This window comes from Alligator mississippiensis, chromosome 6 (assembly GCF_030867095.1).
Source record: "Alligator mississippiensis isolate rAllMis1 chromosome 6, rAllMis1, whole genome shotgun sequence".
In the NCBI taxonomy this organism is placed as follows: Eukaryota; Metazoa; Chordata; order Crocodylia; family Alligatoridae; genus Alligator; species Alligator mississippiensis.
In genome coordinates, this window is record NC_081829.1 from 71,774,762 (window position 1) to 71,795,602 (window position 20,841).

At 42.7% G+C, this 20,841-nt stretch overlaps 1 protein-coding gene across 20 annotated transcripts in view; it reads left to right on the plus strand.

Moving 5' to 3' along the window:
* Nucleotides 1-20,841, plus strand: part of DNTT (DNA nucleotidylexotransferase) — a 358,214-nt gene that overhangs the window by 270,554 nt on the left and 66,819 nt on the right. For 19 of the 20 annotated variants that reach the window (XM_059729999.1, XM_059729987.1, XM_059729995.1 and 16 more), the window contains 3 exons: nucleotides 137-239; nucleotides 13,496-13,759; nucleotides 15,866-15,949. In XM_059729999.1, the coding sequence (XP_059585982.1) occupies nucleotides 137-239; nucleotides 13,496-13,759; nucleotides 15,866-15,949 (451 nt within the window). The remainder of the gene's footprint in view (nucleotides 1-136; nucleotides 240-13,495; nucleotides 13,760-15,865; nucleotides 15,950-20,841) is intronic. The other variant, XM_059730000.1, reaches the window with a different exon arrangement.

Here is a 20,841-nt window from a genome sequence, read left to right on the forward strand (position 1 = left end):
TCTATTTTGATTATGTTTCAGAAAACATTGCTATCATTTTATACTGCAAACTCTCTTTATATGCAGCAAAAATATTCTCTTTGAAATACAACAGAAACTTTGCTGATTTATTCTTCTCCCTATTTCTTATTGCTAGGGGAAAGAAGACTGGCCATGATGTAGATTTTTTGATCACCAATCCAGGACCAGAGGAAGAAAAAGAACTTTTACATAAAGTGGTTGACTTATGGGAAAAACAGGTAAAATATTTTTTAAAAAGTAAAAAAATATTTTGAGATGAAAGAATGAACTTACCAACAGTGGAGTCAGCACTGGAGCCTTGACAGAAAATGGTAATTCATCATTGGAGGCTATTTCAAAATTTGGTATCATTCTGCTTTGAAATAACAATAATAAAAAAGGGAAATTCTCCATGATGTGGAATTTCAGTTCTTCCCTAGCTCTGTGGGTAGCCTGAGCTCCAGGGTGGTCTCCTCGATGGGTTACCCAAGAACTAGTGAGTACCAGGTGCTCAGGACCCCACAAGGTGATAGGCCTCCCAGAGCCTCCATGTTTCTGGTTCCACAGCAGTCCAGCAGGCCAGGCACCACTGGACACCTGTCTAGTTCCCATTTGAAAAAAAAAAATGGTCCTGCAGAATGTTTTCATGAATCAGCAAATTTTGATGAAAAAATGTTTCAACCTTTTTTTTTCTGACTGTCACTATTCAGCACTGCAAACATTTATTTTATTTTTAGCTATGTAATCAGTGCTATAGAGATGCTTATACTGTTAATATTAACTCTTTTTGGAAAGATCTAAATACTAGCTGATACAAGGGGCTCATAATATTAGGTCAATACATGTATTCTGTTGGAAATAAGCAGTGTATTAGTGCTTGTATTAGCATACTAATAAAATATCTTTATAAGTTTAATTTTGCACTAAGCTTTTTCATATGGAGTGTAATATTGTTTGCATTTGAGAAATGTACACTCACTCTTCAAAGTCTGTTTTCTTTGTATTGAAAACATTTTGGCTATTTGCAGACATTTGGGGAGGTTAGATTGCATTAAAAATGGCCCCACAATCTAACTTAGTTCACCCAGATGCAGACTTTATACATAGACCTGGTTTCAGTAATCAGAAATTAATCTAAACCCCATAACATCAGTACAGTTACCTGCACAGCCCCAGGGCTGGGAAATCCCAGCTGCTAGCCCCAGTCCCAGGGTTGTACTTTTCTGATCTGCCTATCCCCTCCACAAGCCACTCCAGGTACTGGTTTTATCAGCTATTATGGATGCTGAGAGCCAAGAAAGTAAGTATTGTTGGGGGGAGAGGCAGGAGGGATGCGGGTAGGTCCCCTGCAAGCCTCCCTGTGGACCCTGTGAGCTGTTCTGATTGTGCCAAACCCTCCCAGACCCCAGGAACCCCCTGTGGACCCTGTCTACTCCCTTGATTGCTTCTGCTGATCTTGCCTGCTCCCTGATTCTGCCCTCTCCATCCCCCTGATCACTTTCATGGATTCTGCTTGTTCCCCCATACCCCCAACCCTTCCATGAGCCCCCCCCCCAACTTACCTCATATCAGATAGCCATTTTTACTGCAATCTAACCTTCCCCCTGAATGTCTGCACTTAGCCTTAGCCTTGTGTAAAAGGACAGTTCTCTTTTTTGAGAGAACAAGATCAGCTTTCAGAAAGCCTGGTTATTGATCAGTTCTGATATCTACATATTCAGGGGTGGGTAATTGCTTTGGCTGGAGGGTGGCTTAATGAGTTTTGGCAAGCTGTTGGGGGTCTCACAGGTAGCCGTGCCCCTTGCCAGGTGCCCCGCCCCCTGTTTGCCATCTTGGGGCCAGAAGTCCCACCCCCCAACCCCTGACCTTTGCCACAAGAAGTCTCTCCCCTTGCCCATGGAAGTGCTCCTTTCAGCAAGGGGTTTGCTATCTTGGAACCAGAAAAAAAAAATTCTAAAAATCAAACATCTACTACAACATACATTATTTGATTTCAAAAAATATTTTTGTCCTGATTTACATGTGTTTGCATAGTGTACATAGAGGTGATTGCATAATAGCTTAAATAAAGTCTTGTATATTGTGGGAGGTTGTGGGGGAGGTGTGGGGGTATGGGTGGGTGGGTATAGGTTTGTGGGAGGCTGTGGGTATGTGTGTATGTGGGGTGTAGGGGAGGCTGTGGGCATGTTTGGAGTTTGTTGGGGTGGTAAATAGGTGTGGGGGTATGTGTGTGGGTGTGGGTGAGTATGGGGAGCATGTGGGTGTGTGCGTGTAAATATGTGGGGTGTCCATGGAGATCCTGCCAGCCTGGGCTTCACTCTCCTGTCACCCTGCCCTGGGACCCCATTGTCCCTGGCCCTGGGGTACCCACCCACTGCTGGTTTTCTCCCCACCTGCTGCCACTTCCCTGCCCACCCGTCACTCCCTGCACCTATCTGTCACTGCTTCCCACCTGCCTGCCTGCTGCTCCGGCACCATGTGGTTCATGGCTGGCTCCTGCTGTGCACTGTGTGATGCTGGAGCCAGCCTGGCCTGGCCAGAACTGCGCAGAGCCAGCCAGGAATCACAGGGGCTGGGCCGGCTCCTGCTGCAGCAGGAGGGAGAGGGGGAAGCTGATATGGCTCCATAGAGCCCCTGCCAGCCTGGGCTCTGTGCTCCTGCCACCCTGCCCTGGGCACCCACTGATGTGGGCCCCACACTCCAGCCCAGCTGTCACTGCAATCCTGCCCGCCTACTCACTGCTACTCCCCCACCAGCAGCCACCACTACCACTACCATTTCCCCACCTTCCCACTGCTTCCCCCCACCCCCCTGTGCACCCTCCAGGTGCTCTGGTAGCGTGTGGTTCCTGGCTAAATGTCTAGGACTACAGAACATGGCAGGAGCCAGCCAGGCCCCCATGGACTGGGGCAATCACTGGCATCCTTCCCTTTCCCCTGTTCTTATCTGACTTGCACTCTTGGATGGAGGGAGGTGGGGAACAGCCCAAGGTCACCAGGCCAGAAGTCTCTGCTAGGCAGAGGCTTCCAGTTGTGGTATGGGGGTGGGGCAGAGCCAGTCAGGCTGTGCTGCTGCTGCCCCTGGGTCCTGCTGGCTTCTCCTGGGTCCTGTTACCTCTGGTGCCTTGTCAGCTTAGACAGGCAGCCACAGACAAATAATAATTAATTTTATAAATTTTTAGGGGCCCTGTAGGCTGGATAGAATGGTTTAGCAGGCCAGATCCAGCCCACAGGCTGTATTTTGCCCACCCCCGATATAACTGTTAATATCTTAATAAGGGATGGGCATAAAGAATTAATGATCTAAAAAAATATCTAGATAGATGTGTATCTAATCTGTGTAGATACCCTTCAGGCTTGCCATTTTTCTATTAACTTCCCCAGTAGCTCCTGGAATATTCATGGGCACACAATATAGCTTCTATACCCTTCTTCCAGTTGGCTTGTAGTCTTTGAAAATACTCTAAAGTCCTTCAGAATCCTGCGTTTCCATATTTTCTGGAGCATCTATCTTATCTATAGATTTTCACAGCATTGTTGAAATCAGTGGCACTGTGAAAATTGATACTAACTGAGGATCTGTCCAATTACATATTTAAATTAGCCTTCATGAGGATCCCACTCGCATCATTTTGGGAACAGTACACCATCTCTTAAATAGCTGCCCTTAGGCTTTATGTAGGAGGCATGGGGTACTGGAGCCATGTGAATGCTCTCCAATTGGGTGTCAGACTGAAGACTATATAGTGCCTCCAGCTAGGGCAAGATTCTGCATGCTGAGTATAGCCTTTCAAACTTTCCATACTATCCCATTCACATTCATGGGAACTGTACTTATATTCTGAGAAATGAATCAACTGCACGAGTAAGCACTGAAAGCATTAAAGCTGTGCAGTTCACCCTGAGCTGCTTCAATTAAATGGAAGAACTAACATAAACTATTTATTATAAAAAGGATAATGAGGCAAATAAAGGTTCAGGGAGAGTGAGGATAAGTAAAACTAGGCTAAGAGGTTGAGAATTTACTTAGGTTTCAGCTACAGAAAGTGTGGAAATTAAAGAGATGGAAAAATAGTAGAAGGAGGTATGTGTGGTGGCAAAAAGAACCAAACCCAAATAGGCTGGGATCATTTTAAGTGAGAAGCATAGAGTTTTTCTTGTACTTATTTTTTTTGGGTTATGATATATAAACCTACTGACCCAACTGCTGATTATACTGCCTGAATTCATTGCTATGTCAGTTCTAATATTCAGAATCTAACTGTCAGTGCTGGAGAAATTAGCTCCTAGCAAAATCAAAATACAAAAACAAAGACAGGAATTATACTCCTCCTGCCTTTTTATTACCTTTGATTTATAAAAAAAAGAAATTAAAGCACTTTTATACTCTTTGACAGGAAACCTGTCTGCCTCTTCACAGCTTTCCCACTTTCGTGCCACTGCTTCAAAGCTCAGGTGCATCAAAGAACGTCTCAAAGGTCATGATGTTGACTTTCTTTTAGATGTTTTTAGTGAAGGATTCTGCAATGTTTAACTTCTAAACTATATGAAAACTAATTTAAATAGTTCAGAATTGGCTTTTTCTTAGCTGAAAAGTTGAATGTTGCAGAATCCTTCCCCTGAAAGTTATTGAAAAACTAAGTAAAGTCAACAACATGATGTTCTTTGATGAAGCATCATCAGGGATAAGTAGATCTAGAAGATGCAGTCTCTCCTCTTTACTTCAGAGTAGAATGGTAAAATGGAAAAGCTGCAGTGTGGTAGACAGACTATCTTTTAATAGTTTAGCAAAGCTTTAAAAAGGAAGTAAAAATGACTTTCTCTCTGGGTTACTGCTTGGAAATCTCTGGTCTAACAGTTTCATAGCCATATGTGTGAATGAATACAATGCACGTACTGTGTAGGTTTTCTGCCTTCAAGTTCTTGTTAAACATGTTTTTATCTAGTTATTATCTGGTCAATGTAGCAAGAGGAAGTATGGTTGTAAGGACTTTTTAATTGTGACTTTTTCCATTTTAACTGTTCAAACTTAACTTTGCACCAACAAGGCTTGGCATTCATCTCCTTGAGATTTTTGTAATGAAAAAAGAGAGGGAAAAGCTTCTTCTGCTGCATAATCTTAGCATTTAAATGGTTCATCTGATACTTATTCTAAACAACCAGTAAGATGAATGTGTAGGATGACAGGAGTTTCAGTCTCATGGGAATGACTGGTAGGAAATGAGTAGAAGGGCTAGGTCTTGCACAACTTGCATAGTTTTGCTTCTGATTTTTGCAAAGTTGGCTCAAAGCGGGTGGAGCAGCATATTTATGGTTAGATGTTGATAACTGAAAAATTATAGATTTTTAAAGTTAGTAGTTTAAAATACAAAAACAGTCTCAGGAACAAAATCCAGATCTAAGTGCCCTAAACATTTGGCTAGACACTCACATTTTCACTTTCTCTTTGGCCAATGATTCTTTAATTTATAAAAAATAAATTAAAGCACAGTAGTACAGCTTCAAGTGGAATAATTTCAGACAGATGCAGGAATTCAACCTGGGTCAACCTCTTCCCTGATGAATGCTCTGGCCACTAGTAGGGTTGCCAATTCTATTTGAATGTATTCTGGGAGGTTTCATCACATGATGTAATGACATTAATGACTGATCTACTATACTGTAATCAGGAAGGCAAATGCACATTACTATTACATTTTAAAAACCCACTGGACTATGGTATAAATTGAATTCAACATTTAATACTTATTTTAATGAATGATCTATCATTTATCTCCTGGGTGACTCTCAGCAGTTTCCTGGAGACTATATCTAATTCCTGGAGACTCAAAGGCAATCCTGAAGGGTTGGCAACCCTAACCACTAGATTATTGTATGAAGAAGGGCAGGGTGTTCACCACCTTCCCTACCTACTGCTTAAAGAGAAAGAAGAGTGGTCGTTGCTGTCACATTTTGTTTAGAACCCAATCTTGTTAGTATATGTTAGGTATATTCTGAAAATGCCTACTAGATCAAGCCCTTAAGGGGACTGAGGTGGAAAACAGGTAATTTCTGAGTCCTGGTTTGGCTTAGGCATGAACTAGTTGCTAAGCTGCTCAGTGCTGTCAAAACAGAAATGCTTCTTGATGTGTTCAGAAGTAGAAAGTTTTGATGCTTAGAGAACTTAAAGATGAAAACCTATATTATGTCTAGAGTAGAGGCACTCTCTGGGTTAGACAGTGCCTCAGAAGAACTTTATGGGGTTGCAGCTTTGGACTTAAATACCTACTTCCATTTTTTTTGGATCTAGCCCTATATATTTAATGGAAATGGTGACAGTCTTCTTCATGCAAGCTGTCTTAGCAGAAGACTAAGACCTGTGCCTTTCAGAAACACATGTTGAGGAGTCCAATGTTATAAACTGGCCAATTTTAACTTCAATCAAATCATGCTACTTTCTACCAGTTGAGGTTCATGACTGTTATGCAATATTGCAAATTGGATGGGACTTCCTTACAGTCTGCTTAAAAGTAATCTCATGAGTACCTCTGCAGAATGCTCAGAAGTGATTTTCAATTACTGATAGTATGTCATAGATTTCATAGACATTAGGGCTGGAAGGGACCTTGGAAGATCATCAAGTCCAACCCCCTGCCCAAAGGGCAGGGAGTCAGCTGGGGTCATAGGATCCCAGCAAGATAAGCATCCATGTTATTCTTCAAAAATTGGGGAACAAGCAGGAAAAACTCACACTTCTGCTTGCAGATAATAACTTTGATTTAGTGGGGCTAACAGAAATGTTGTGGGACCCTGCCCATGACTGGGTGGTACACATTGAGGGCTACAGGTTGTACAGAAGGGACCGAGTAGGGAGGAAAGGGGTTGGGGTTGCTCTCTATGTAAAGGAGCATTATACATCTACCCTAACCAAAATGGGATCAGAGGAGGAGAAAGTTGAAACATTGTGGGTTAGGATACATGGAGGTCATGGGTAACAGGACTTGGTGGTGGGGGTCTGCTATAGACCACCACACCAAGAGGAAAAGCTAGATTTGGAATTCTTGAGCCAGCTCTCAGAGGCTGTACAGTCTGGGGATGTGGTTGTCATGGGGGACCTAAATTACCCTGACATCTACTGGGAGGAGCGGTCAGCCAAATCCAACCATTCACGTAGGTTCTTAACCTGTGTGCAGGACCTTAACCTAATGCAAGAGGTATATGGTCCCACTAGGGACCTTACTGGACTTGGTGTTGGCTACGGAGGAGGACCTGGTAGGGGAGCTGCAGATTCGTGGTCACCTTGGAGACAGTGACCATCAATCAATCAAATTCACCATATGGCATAGGGTGGGTAAGATAACTAATAGGGTGGAAGTGCTTGACTTTAGGAAGGCTAACTTCAGTGTGCTTAGGAGTCTAGTCAATGACACACTGCAGGATAAGAGTATTGGTGAGATGGGAGTCCAGGAAGGGTGGTCGTTCCTAGAAGAAGCAATTCTTTGAGCACAGAGGAAGACTATTCCAGCACAAGGGAAAAGGGGGAAAGGAGCCAAAGAACTTCCTTGGCTAAACAGGGAAATCCAGGGAAGCCTAAGGGCAAAAAAGAAGGCATATAGGCAGTGGAAGCAGGGGGAAGCTACCAAGGAGGAGTATACCTGCTTGGCCCGCACTTGCAGGCAGACAGTTAGAAAGGCCAAAGCAACTACAGAGCTGAGGATGGCAACACAAATTAAAGACAACAAAAAGTCTTTTTTAGGTATGTAGGGAGTAAAAGGAAGGCACAGGGCAGCATAGGACCCTAGTGAACAAGGAGGAGCAATTAGTGACAGATGGGGGCAAGTGTGAGCTATTCAGTGACTTTTTTGCCTCAGCATTCCTGAACAGGGCTCAAGATAAGTCTCCTAATGGGTTCTTGGATGGGTATCAAAGGGACACCAGCCTACCAACTGTCGACGCTGGCTTGGTGCATAGTCACCTGGCTGGACTGGATGTGTTCAAGTCAGCAGGCCCAGATGAGCTGCATCCAAGGGTACTGAACAAATTGGCTGGTGTCATGGCAGAACCACTAGCACAACTGTTTGAGCGCTCATGGCGCTCAGGTCAGGTGTCGGAGGACTGAAAAAGGTCCAATGTGGTCCCTGTTCTCAAGAAGGGGAGGAATGGTGATCCAAGTAATTATAAGCCAGTTAGTCTTACCTCCATCCTTGGAAAGGTCTTTGAAAAGATTATGAAGTGGGAGTCCAGCAGGAAAAATAATGCAGCAGGGAAACCAGCATGGATTTGTAGCAGGTAGATCATGCCTGACCAATCTGGTTTCATTTTATGAGAGGGTCACAAAATGCTTTGATGCAGGAGTAGAGGTGGATGTTGTTTTCTTGGACTTTAGCAAGGCTTTCGATATGGTATCTTATCCTATTTTCATTAATAAATTAAAAGGCTGTGACTTAGATGTTTACCCAGTCTGGTGGGTGGCGAAATGACTTAGCGGTCGCACCCAGAGAGTGATAGTAGATGGGTTGGTATCGACCTGGAAGGATGTGGGTAGTGGGATCCCGCAGAGTTCGGTCCTTGGACCTGTACTCTTCAATATCTTCATCAGTGACTTGGAAGTGGGTGTGAAGTGTACTCTGTCTAAGTTTGCGGACAATACTAAATTGTGGGGTGAAGTGCACACTCCGGAGGGTAGGGAATGATTGCAGGCAGACCTGGGCAGGTTAGAAAAGTGGGCAGTACACAATAGGATGCAGTACAACAAGTACAGGTGCAGAGTGCTGCACCTATGGCGCAAAAGTATCCAGCACACCTACTGGCTGGGAAGTGACCCTCTCAGGAGCACAGAAGTGGAAAGGGATCTCGGAGTCATAGTGGACTCCAAGATGAGCATGAGTCATCAGCATGACGAAATCATCAGCAAAGCTAACTGCACTTTATCATGCATCAGCAGATGCATGAGAAATAGATCCAATAAGGTGATGCTTCCCCTCTATGTGGCATTGCTCAGACGGCAGTTGGAATACTGAGTCCAGTTTTGGGCACCGTACTTCAAGAAGGATGTTGATAGACTTGAGAGGGTCCAGAGGAGGGCCACTCATATGGTTAGGGGCTTACAGGACAAGTCGTATGAGGAGAGACTGAGGGACCTGGACCTCTTCAGCCTCCACAAGAGAAGGCTGAGAGGTGATTTTGTGACTGCCTATAAATTCATTAGGGGGACGCAGCAAGGAATCGGAGAGGCTCTGTTCACCAGGATGCCTCTTGGGGTAACAAGGAACAATGGTCACAAACTGACAGAGAGCAGATTTAGGCTAGACCTCAGAAAAAACTTCTTCATGGTAAGAGTGGCCAAAATTTGGAATGGGCTTCCAAGGGAAGCAGTGTTCTCTGCTACCTTGGGGGTCTTTAAGGCTAGATAGGCATCTGGCTGGAGTGATCTGACCCCAGCACTCTTTCCTGCCTAGGCAAGGGGTTGGACTTGATGATCTGTTGAGGTCCCTTCTGACCCTAGCATCTATGAATCTATGAAATTCAACATCCAAACTTTGATCATGGATTTGTTCCAAAAGGAACAGTGCTAACATGCCAAAATTAAGCCCACATAAAAAATATATTATGTTTTAGAGTTGGAAACCTGTTCTACCCATGTTCCTTTGACATGCTTCCCCCAAAAATCATGTTTGGATTTGACAAGATGGCAAACCTCTGTTAAAAAAAAATTGCTTATACTAATCTTCATTTAAAAATCTAAACTGCAAATAAGAACTATAGGAAAATAGAAAACAATTCAACAAGATGATATTTGCAGAGAGCTGCAGATGCACTAATTTATAGAGAAACATAAATATTCTGTTATGTAACTGGCAATATTCAGAGTTACACATGATCTTTATAGCTGACTGCCCCCTTTAACAGTATTTTTTTAACTTAGAGAAGTGCTGTTTCAGCTGCATTTTATGAAGCAATGGTGATGTCCAGTGCCTAATCAAATTAGGTTAATCAGAAACATTATCCCAGTGGATGTGTCCTGGGCTTTGATTCCTATTTAAAGGTGGCATTCTGGCTTTGAATCAGATTTCAACTCCTTGTTGTAGTCAGCAGTTGTGTAATTGTTGCCTAATTGCATTTTTAAAAAATGTTGGAGTAGCTATTTACAGCATGGGACATCTTGTATGTCCTTCCTATTAACTTTTACAAATTGCCAAGCCACTTAACTATGGAAACGCAATAACGATAACCTAGAGATATGCAGTCCTGAAATGCCTTTCTAGTCACACTTGCTAACCACAGCCATCTGCAGATATTGAAAATGCATTTACTGGAGGATGTGACCCAGTCAGTAGGGGAAAAGTGTGTTCTATATGAGGACTTTGACTTGTAATAACCCCAGAATTGCATGATGTAAATCTAAAGTGAACTAGAAAATATTTTCTTGACGTTTCTATAAAAAGGAAGCAGAAAATCAGGCAAGAAGGAGTACTTCTTTAAACACTGGGCTTTATCCAGTTAACAGCTGTAATTGCAGGACTGTCAATTTGTTAGAGAACTACTGGAATGTCTCTCAAGAAAACCAATGCAAAGCACTGGAAATCAAATCAATTTTCAAAACCTAGAAACTAAAATTGAAAAACATTAGCAATACACTCACAATGATGGTAAACAACCTGGAATGAACAGAATCAAAATTAAACTAAAACATATAGGTCAGAAACAAGATTTCAAGGGAAAGAAAATAATGATGAAATAGGGATAATGGGGCCACCGGCGGACAGAGAGTATGACAGAAAAATTAAATTGGATGGTTACAACTTGTTCCTAAGGACAGAAAGTGTGTGTGGGGGGGGGGGGGGGGGCAGAAGAAGGGGGTGTAATTTTTTTCCATCAGGCATTGTTAGTTATTATAGGTCATAAAAGATTCAGAATCATAGGTTCTCAACTGGATCAAGGTTCTAACTATTAATAATAAAAATGGGGTTCCAGTGGGCATCTCCTGCAGACCACCAGTTCTCATTAAAGAGTAAGATAACCTGCTCCATAAGCTTTTTGTCTCTAATCTGTAGAAAGAAAAACTAAGTTATTGCTCATTTTAGCTGAGAGGCCTGCACTGGAGATCTCATCTTGCTTGGGGTTTCTAAAAATAGTGGATGATAATTTCTTACAAAGAAAGTCCAAAACTTAACAGAGCAATTCAACGTCTGATATAATTTAGATGGACAAAATAGCAGTAGCCTAGGAATTGGTGATTATAACCTGGGTACATTTATTTTATGCAGACAGAATTCTGAACCACCCACCAATATTTCTTCTTGAAACTTTAAGAGGGTTAGTATCCCAAAGCTTAAATCAGTTATCAGCATATGAACTGAGAACATCACACTGGAAGTGATAATGATGACTTAGTATTGTTTATGGACATCCCCCTTATAGTATGACTGGACAAGCATGAAAAAGTAAAATAACATCTAAATAGAAAGGAGATGTGGAAGTCATTATATGATATAAAAAGATCAAGATATAAAGAATGGAAAAAGGGGAAAGTTAAAAAGAATGTTGGGAGATTGTCAACAGAAACTAAAGTAATCATTGAGATATCACTGCCCAAAGAAGTCACACTTAAACATATTTGGAACAAGAACCCCTCTTCCCCCCCCACAAAAACAAACAAACAAAAACCCAACCCTGAGGTCCAATGCCAGAAGCAGATAATAAAATCATAAATAGCAATGCATTAATATCCAATATCCATCTCATTGATGTTGAAATAAAAGGTTTACCATCTGTAACAAAAATTACGTGAAGCAACATCTACTAATATGTAAAAAAGTATCAAATAAACAGAACTGGTTAATTTATATCCAAAAGTCTTAATATTTGAGGAACTTTCTGAATCACTAATGTTAATTTCTAAAAAAATCTTAGCAAACCGGGGAAATTCAAAGTAATTCCAGTATTTTAAAATAGGTGAAGAGTTGACCTAAGGAATAATAGTTTGATGCCAGTTCCATGCAAAATGATTAAATGATTTATTTTGGACTTTACTGATAGAGGAAATATACCAACAAATCCATCTCAGAAAAGATTAGAGTCTAAAACTGTAATTTATGATAGTCAATATGGTCTCGCGGAAAATAGTTCTGGTCAAACATAACTGTGATAAGGGTTTCTTTTATAGCATAATTAGATTCTTTTAAAGGCATTTGATTCAAGTACCACATGTCACCTTGATTAAAAATCTTTCATTCTATGGTAATACAGGATACATAATAGAACTCAAAATGCAGTTGTTGATGGGGACGGGTGGGTTTCATATTAGAAGAAACCTCCAGGAATCATTTTTGTTCTTTTTCTATTATTACTAGTGATCTAGATAGTTTATAATCCTTGCTGGTGAAACTTGTCGATTACATGGAAAATAACATGGCTAACTACCTCTCTCTGCTGCATAGAGACTGATAGGATAGTAAATACAGTAGCTTCACTAGACGTGGGCAAGCAGAGAACCAGCTCCGGGTACCACCTTAATACCAGTGCCAGTACCATGGAGGTGCCAGTATCATGGTTATAGTGGCAGCAACAACAAGTGTGGATAGGTCATACTGTTGCAGCGGCAACTGGGGCCTTTGAATCTCTAGAGCAGGTAAGATTCTAGGGCTGCCCCTCTCTTTTGGGCTCCTGGCATCCCCTTTTCAAGTCCTCTCCAGCAGGGGGTTGTCCAGGGTACAAACCCTGCTAGTTAGGCTACTGAGTAAATTAATTAGGAGGACTGGTTACCAGTGGAGAGTGATCTGAATTCTCTGGTTAAATGGTCAACATCCAGTGACATTTGTTTTAATACATCCAAAGTCAGGTGTTTATCTTTCAGGAGTACAATAATGGGAAACAGTATAAAAGAGACACGCAAAAATGATCCAAGGGTTGGAAAACAAGCCTTATGATGTGCGTATCTTAAGAAGCTTAGTTTATTCAGCTCAAAACTAAACTTGAGAGGTGATTTAAAAAATAGAAATGAAAAAAAGAAAAGAAATATCTTTATATCTGATTGCAGGGGCCTTTTTAGTCTTACACATAAAGGCACAATAAAGTCAATGGTTGGAAGTTGAAGTTAGAAAAATTTAAACTTGAAACAAGACCTGGTCTCTTAGCAGTTAGAGTAACTTTGGGAAGTGGCTCATTATTGCTTGAAAGATCTTTGCATGATGTCAACCCTAAAAAAGTTTGAGTGGGGACTGAACAGTGATCATTATTTCCTGATCATAAGGCAAGGCTTGGCAGTTCCTAAGTATTGCGTAGCCACCTCTGAAGGTGTTCCGTTCTCAGTGTGAGCATCACTACTTTGGCTACAGTGCTTCACTGATACAAGCAGTTCTGCTGGACTCCATATTGCTATTAGGCTGGTATTTGGTCCATCACTGTACAGTATTGTGGTACCTGTAAAAGATATAAACATATCAAAGCCATTTTTTAAAGACGAGCATCCAGGAAAATTGAAAAAAAAATGAATGTGAATAATGTTTTCTTTTTAGGGCTTACTTTTATACTATGATGTCATTGAATCAACATTTGAAAAGGAAAAACGGCCAAGTAGAAAAGTTGATGCTTTGGATCATTTTCAGAAATGCTTTGCAATTTTAAAATTACATCAGCAAAGAACAGGCAACAGCAATAGCAATATATCCAAAGAATCTGATAAAGCAGAAGTCAAAGACTGGAAGGCAATCCGGGTGGATCTGGTCATAAGCCCCTTTGAACAATATGCATATGCTCTGTTAGGTTGGACTGGCTCCAGGGTAAGTAATAACAAAAGCTGACATTTTTCTTTGAGCTACTAACCTATTTTTTGAGGTTGTAGGACTATTCAGAGTTCATGGTTCTTTAAATATTCTTTCTCCCTGCATTTTTGTATTATTTTCTTTACATCCTCTCATCAACAGGCTATCATAGCTTACACACATAATCATCACTGATATTTGTATTCTTTATTCTTTATATTCTTTTGAGTATAAAATTCACTTAAAAAACAAATATTTCTTCTAAAAATGGCATCTGTCTTAAATTCATATAAAACCAAAACAGAAAAACATCAAAAGCCCTTTTATATGCACAGTAGAGGTTGTATCCTTGTAAATGTGTCTTTATGTGGTGTTTTATTTATTCCTAAATTGGGACTCAGAAATTGTGGGTGCATCTTAAATTCAAGGGTGTCTTATTCATGGTATTTGGTATATGACATATATAGTATTTGCCTGCCTAAAGAAAATTAACCTTACTCTTCATTTGAGGTTTAATTTTTAGAAACCATGGAACAGACTTTTGGCTTGCCTATGGCCCCATTACAGTCCTTCAGCACTGCAAAGGGTTGCAGAGGGGACTTCCAGAGGTGGCAGGAAATTTTATTTCAGGAAAAGAATGTTCCAAATTCAGAATTTGAAATGTCCATTGAGATTTTATTTAGGAGCAGTCAAAACTTTTTGTTTCAATTAAGCCTTTAATCAATATAGCTTTATTTTTACATTTTTAAATTAGTGTTTAAGAATTACTGTAAAATGATAAAATAAAATCGTTTGTGACTGGCATCATAATCCATAAACCTAATGTGAATTCAGCATGTGCAGTTTATACTGAAGGGGCTGAAACACAGGAGAGAACCTGGCACAACAGCTTTGATTCACTGTTACATGGATCCGGTTTTACTTTTGTAGTTGCATTAGTTGAGTAGATACCAACTGGGATTAAGATGTTCAAGAATCCTGTAGTGAAATATATGTTGTGTTTCTATTTATCCAGACCTGTAGTTCAGCACTTAATTTACTATAGAAAATACCAACTTTTTCCTTTTTATCATCAGGCAGCGCATTCCAGTGCATTTTTTGCTAAGGGGCCTATGGAACTCAGTGGTTTATTAAAGAAAGAGAAGCCTCATTAATGAATTCCCCTTAGGTTAATCACTTTATAAGTGTTTTTTAGAAAGATACTTGAAACACCTGATTATTTTCCTTGCCCAGTTGTAAATCTCAATTCTAATCTCTTAAACCCTTTTATTTAATTCTCAGGATCTTAAATCTGCCTCCAGTTTAGGTTTTAAAATTGTATTTCCAAGCTTGTTTCAGGTCCTGTAGGCCCAGCCTCTGTCCTACCTGTGGAACATTTGGCAATTGGGAAGGATCTTTTTCCCCTTCATTCCCAGGCACCAGGCTAGCACACGTGCCAAATATGTGCTTTTTCCCAATCCTCATGAACCCCATTTGGACAGCTAGGCCAGAGCTCTCTCACTTTCTCCATGCCACTGGAAAAACCTAAAGAAAGCAAGCCTTTTCTGACTTAGAAAAATAGGGTGATTTATAAACAAACTGGGATTTTACTGTGTGTTAATTTAAACATTTCTTTGTTTTAATAGGCAGCTATTACCAGGTAATATGATGCTTTATTTTATGTCAAATAATGCCTCTTTGAGATATCATCTGGTGTGGGACTATCAGGGATAAGTTAGGGAAAAATGCAATGTGCAATTGCTATGTTGGATACCTTAATGTCACCTGTACAATAATGTAGGCCTGAATGACTATCCTTTTTTATATCACATATTTTCAAAACTATTTTTAAATATGTATAATTACCTACTACTGCAGGCAATGAGAATATAAATTGTTGTGCTGCCAATTCAATTACAGGATAAAACAATGTATTTAAATGCATGTCTCAGATACCATTTTTTCATGAATGTCTTGTTTAGCCTGACTGAATCTGTCCAGAATATGGTCTTTTAGTGAAACCACATAATTTAAAAATGTGTGTTTTAATATGTGAATTGTTTTTAGAAAGTTTATGTATACAGCAACGAAGTAGGCACTCATTTGGGTTTGTATCATATTGTGAATTTATTATGTATTGTACAGCAATTTGAACGTGACTTACGAAGGTATGCCTCTCGTGAAAGGAAGATGATGTTGGATAACCATGCCTTATATGATAAGACTAAGGTACAGTTTGCTTTTTGAAATAAGACTATAAAGTCAGAATTCTCCAGGATACATTTTCAGTTTATTTACGCTACTTCAGTGCAGTGTATTTGACTTTCCTCATTCCCTATACACCATCCACTTGCTGCAACAAATTAAACAGGGATTCCTCAGATAAGAACCTCCTTAACTGAACGTCTGTGTCTTATCTTCATACTGAATGATTTTGAAGATGTTTATTGATGTAATTATAAGAGCAGGCTGAAATACCCTGTCCAAACTAACATTAATTTCCTCTGTATATAATCTTAAAGAAAGGAGGCTAGGGCAGATTCACTACATATCTAAATGCAGATAAAGAGGAGACATCTTTATTGGCATTGTTACAGTATGTTGTTCTTTGTGAGAACAAGTAACTAAACACTGCATATCAACTAGTTCCTTATTTACTAGTCATTTTCAAATGTCAGTGAACTTTCCATTTATATAGAAACATTAAATCATTGTTCATTTAATCTGGTACCCTGTCTCCAGCAACTCCCAAGATTAGATGCTTCAAAAACAATTTAAAAAACCCCTCTATGGTGGATTATGTAATAAATTGATCATTGGAGAAGTTCTTAATCTCTAGTAATACTGTATTTTTTGCATGCCATGTGTGCCCCCTTTGTAAAGCATTCATCTTTGTTTTTGGAAGGCAAAATAGGGATTTTTTCCCCCCAGCATCATGGCATAGTGCTGACTTTTTTCCATGGAGAGGCTGTGCTGAAAAAATCACTTTCTCTCTGGGACAGCTGGCAAGCACACAGAGGCAGGGCACATCCACATGAGCACGCATGTGCCTCTTGCCCTGCTTCAAACCTCTTTGCAGCGCAGGGAGAAAATTTGACCCCCGGGGTCTAAAAAAAGCGAAGTATAAAAAAGCGGAGCAGGCAATCGGAGGCTTTGTCCTCCATAGACATGCTCTGGCTGCCAGAGCATCTCTATGGTTGGCCCCTTGCCCTGGTGCTGATACATGCAGCAGGCCAGGCTGCGTATTTCAGTGCTAGGGCTCCAGTGTCTGTGAGTAGGGGTTGGGGAGGCTGGAGGAGGGGGGAGGGGACTGTGAGGGGGACCCCCGAAGGCCCTGCCCACTCCAACCCCCCCTCTCCCCACCAGCCCCCCCAGGCCCCTGACCACCGACACGGCCAACCCCTCCCCCTGCTAGCCCCCCTCTCCCTGCTGGGCCTGACCCCTGCCAGGGCTGGCCCCTCCCCCCACCCACCCACCCCCACCAGCCCCCTGACCCCTGCCACAGCCAGCGCTTCCCCCCGCCAGCCCCCCCGAGGCCCCTGACCCCTGCCCTGGCCAGCACCATCCCTCCAAACCCACCCCATCCCTGCCTCACCACCCCATACTTAAACCCTCCTCTCCCCCCCCCAAAAAAACCCAGCACTTACCGGCAGTTGCAGCTGCTGTCTGCTGCCTGGGGCCCAACCTGCACAGTGCAGGGAAGGGTGACAGCCCCAGCAGCCCCAACCTGGACCCTCCTGCCCCTCCATTGTCCTGTGCTGCCTGGAGGGCTCTGCCAGGAGGCCCTGGAGTCCCCCTATCCCTGCTTCTCAGGTAAGCAGAGGCTTTTTTTTTCCATTTTTTTTCCTGTTCTTTTTCTGGTTTTTTTTTAAAGTGATGGTGCCTGAGGTTGTGGGGGTAGCCTTGGGGGTCTGGGGGTGCAAGTTGAGGGCTGGGGCTGGGTGGGGCATCCATCGGGGAGTCTGGGGGAGCAGGGGGTGGGGCAGCCATTGGGGGGCTGCAGCTGCTGGTGGGGGATGGGGCCAGGTGGGGCAGTGATCAGGGGGCTGGAGTGGGGCATGTGGACCTTGCAGGGGGGTGGTAGCCACTGTGGGGGCCAGTTGGCCCCTGTTGGGGGGCCATAACCCTTGTGTGTGGGATGAACCCCCTGTTGGGGGTCTGAACCCCTTTTTGGGGGGCTAAAACCCCTTTTGGGGAGCCAAACCCTTTGTGTGTGGGGCGAACCCCCTGTTGGGGGGGTGTAGCCTTTGTGTAGGAGCTGAATCCTCTGTTGGGGGATGAACCCCTTGCATAGGGGCTGATTCCCCTGTTGGGGAGCCATAGCCCTTGTGTGGGGGACCAACCCTTTGTGTGGGGGCCATCGCCCTGTGGGAGGGCAGTAAAATATGTATTCAGGAATTGATGAAACCTTTATTTAGAGTTCACTTTATTATTATGATAAGAGACTTGCTCTAACACTGTAGATATATCAATAAAACATTGTCCAACTGATCGCTGTCTCTGTCTCACTATCTCTCTCTCTCTTTATAGTGGTCTTTTGTTTTACTTGTGGAGGAACATGGATTTGGGGGTATTTTAGAGAGTGACTTTGGGATTTTTTTTATCAGGGATTTTTCAGTTTTCCAATAGGGGACACCAGAATTCCTGTTAGGGAGGCTAGTGGCAGGACCCTGCCTGCTTAGAGCTGGCACCTTGGACCCATGTGGCTATGGCTGACCTCCTGGCCAAATGGGGCCAGGAGGACATGCTTTGACAGTTCAAAGCAGGCCACCACACCTGGAACATCTTCTAGGTGATAGCTGCCCAGATAGCTGGGCAGGGGGCACAAATAGCAGTAGTGCCGCACAAAGGCCAACCCTGCAACCGCAGTCCACTGGCAGCTGGCCCAGAGGGCAGATGCCTTTACTGGCTTTGTAGTCCCCATCCAGGTCTGGCAGGTGCACAGCAGGTCACAGCCAGGCAGCAGCCCCCACTGCCAGACTGCTGCAGTGGGTAAAGGGTGCAGGGAACTCTCAGGGCTGCTTCAGCAGTCCAGCTGGCACAAGGGGTAGTGTCCACAGGTACCAACTGGCTGGGCCCCAGAAGCTCCTGAGAGCTAGTAGCCCTGAGCTACTTGCCAGGGCAGCTTTTTATACTGGTGGGGCCAGGACAGGGTAGCTTTTTATACTGCTGGGGACAGCACAGCTGCTGGCCCCAGGCTCTAGTTCCCCCTGGCTGAAGATCCAGGGGCAGCCAGGCAGGGTTATTTTTTCCCTAAGTGGCACAGTTTGCTCCACACCAAAGTGCATGTCTGAGCATGTGCACTGAGGCAAAAAGCCCCGGCTCAGATTTGTACCACTTCTATTTGAGCTGCTGCAAGTGCACGTGCTTGCATGTGTGGACGCATCTGCAGAGTGCATTGTTAACCCTTTAACACAGCTGCTATGGCATTGGCAGCAGTTTTTGATGGCTGTGAAAGGGTTAAAACCAGACTCTGCCCCTGCTTGCTTGCTGCCCAAGAGAGATGGGGAAGTCATTTTGCAGAATAGCCTCTTCATACTGCTTCTCTTCCATGATTTTATTTCAGTGAAGAAAAATAGTTTCCCCACTTAAGATACTCTAATTCTGAAGGGCTGATTTTTGGGAAATAGGTGCTTATGGTATGCAGGTGTATATGATGTGTTACTGTTTTTTGTTTTACATGGTGAGGGTTGAGATGGCTTCTATATTTTAAATCTTCTAGTGTAATAAATAATATAGTTTAATTTTTCATATGACTGTCTGCTTAAAAAAACTCGTCCTAAATTCTTTGCCTCTATTGCATATTATGGGGAGTGAGTTCCACAGCTTATATGTAGTTACACACAAAAAATAATTCAGAACTTTAGGAAATGCCAGAATTAAGGTTTCTTGCAGCTTAACTTCCATCCCTGCCTCCTTCTTTGTATGCACTATTATAGGGTGTGTGTAGATGACACAGGCGTTAATGTAGAGCACCTGAAAATTTTAACCCAGTTTTTTTTGGTGCGGTGCATTTGTGTTTGCACGACACGGTGTTTGTATTTGCATGAATGGCTCTTTTGAGCGAGTTAAGCCTCATGTGTCATTCCCCGCAGATTTCAGTAGAGGGAGTCAAATACCAGCTTACCCCCTATAATGTCTTTCCTAATCTATTATAGCAGGAGGTGCATGTAAACCACCTGGGCTCCCCAGTCCTCACTCCTGGGCTCTCACTGGGCAGTCCTGACTCACACTGGGAGTCTCCCTTGGGCACGGTCATGGTCACCCCAAAATCCTTGTCACTTGTCACTTGCACCCACCTATGCTTGGTCAGTCTAGTCTCTCTCCATCAGTATGTGATCCCAAAGACCTCTTCCCAATCCCAAAGACAAGCTGCTTGAATCTTCCCCTCCTGTTCCTTTCCCTTCCCATCCCACCATGTTACAAATATATGTGTTTTTTCTTTTATTTACTATAGCTGCTATGATATTCAGAGTAGCGGGTGGGTGGGTAGGTGGGTGTTTGTTGCCACCCAGTTGATTGGCGATTGCTGTTGATGGTTGTGGTGGTGGCGAGCTCTTCTGGATTTTTTCTCCTGTTTTTTTTTTACTACATTTCCCAGCATTCTCAAGCTCATTGATCTTCATATAGTTTCCAATGGGGGCTCCCACTGGAACCCTCCTGTTCCCTGCCCAGGTACACCATCAATCTGTTTGTGCAGTGCAACATACGGCTTTTGGAGGTGTGTTGTGAATTGTTTTAGAAATGTTTTCAGAATATTTTTGAAAATGTGGGTTGCTGTTTGGCTTTGTCCCCCACTCACTTAGCCTGCCAAGAGCTATAATAGTTAACCTTCTCACCCACGTGGGGAGGAGGGAGGGACTCATTCAGATGTGGCTGACAGTGCGTAATGCCCCCCTCCCCCAAACCAGTCACAGGGGTTTGCTGCTTCCAGACTAACCTAGTCCAGATTTCCTCCCCCTTCCCCTTACCATCTTCCCTTCTGCCCCCTGTCCGCAACACTGCAGGACCCTGTAGACAGACACAGATTTAAAGTGTAAATAAATTTATTTTAACATAACAAAGAAAAAGAACAAAGCACTTCTAGGTGTTGTTGTCAGCAATATATGCTGCCAGACAAT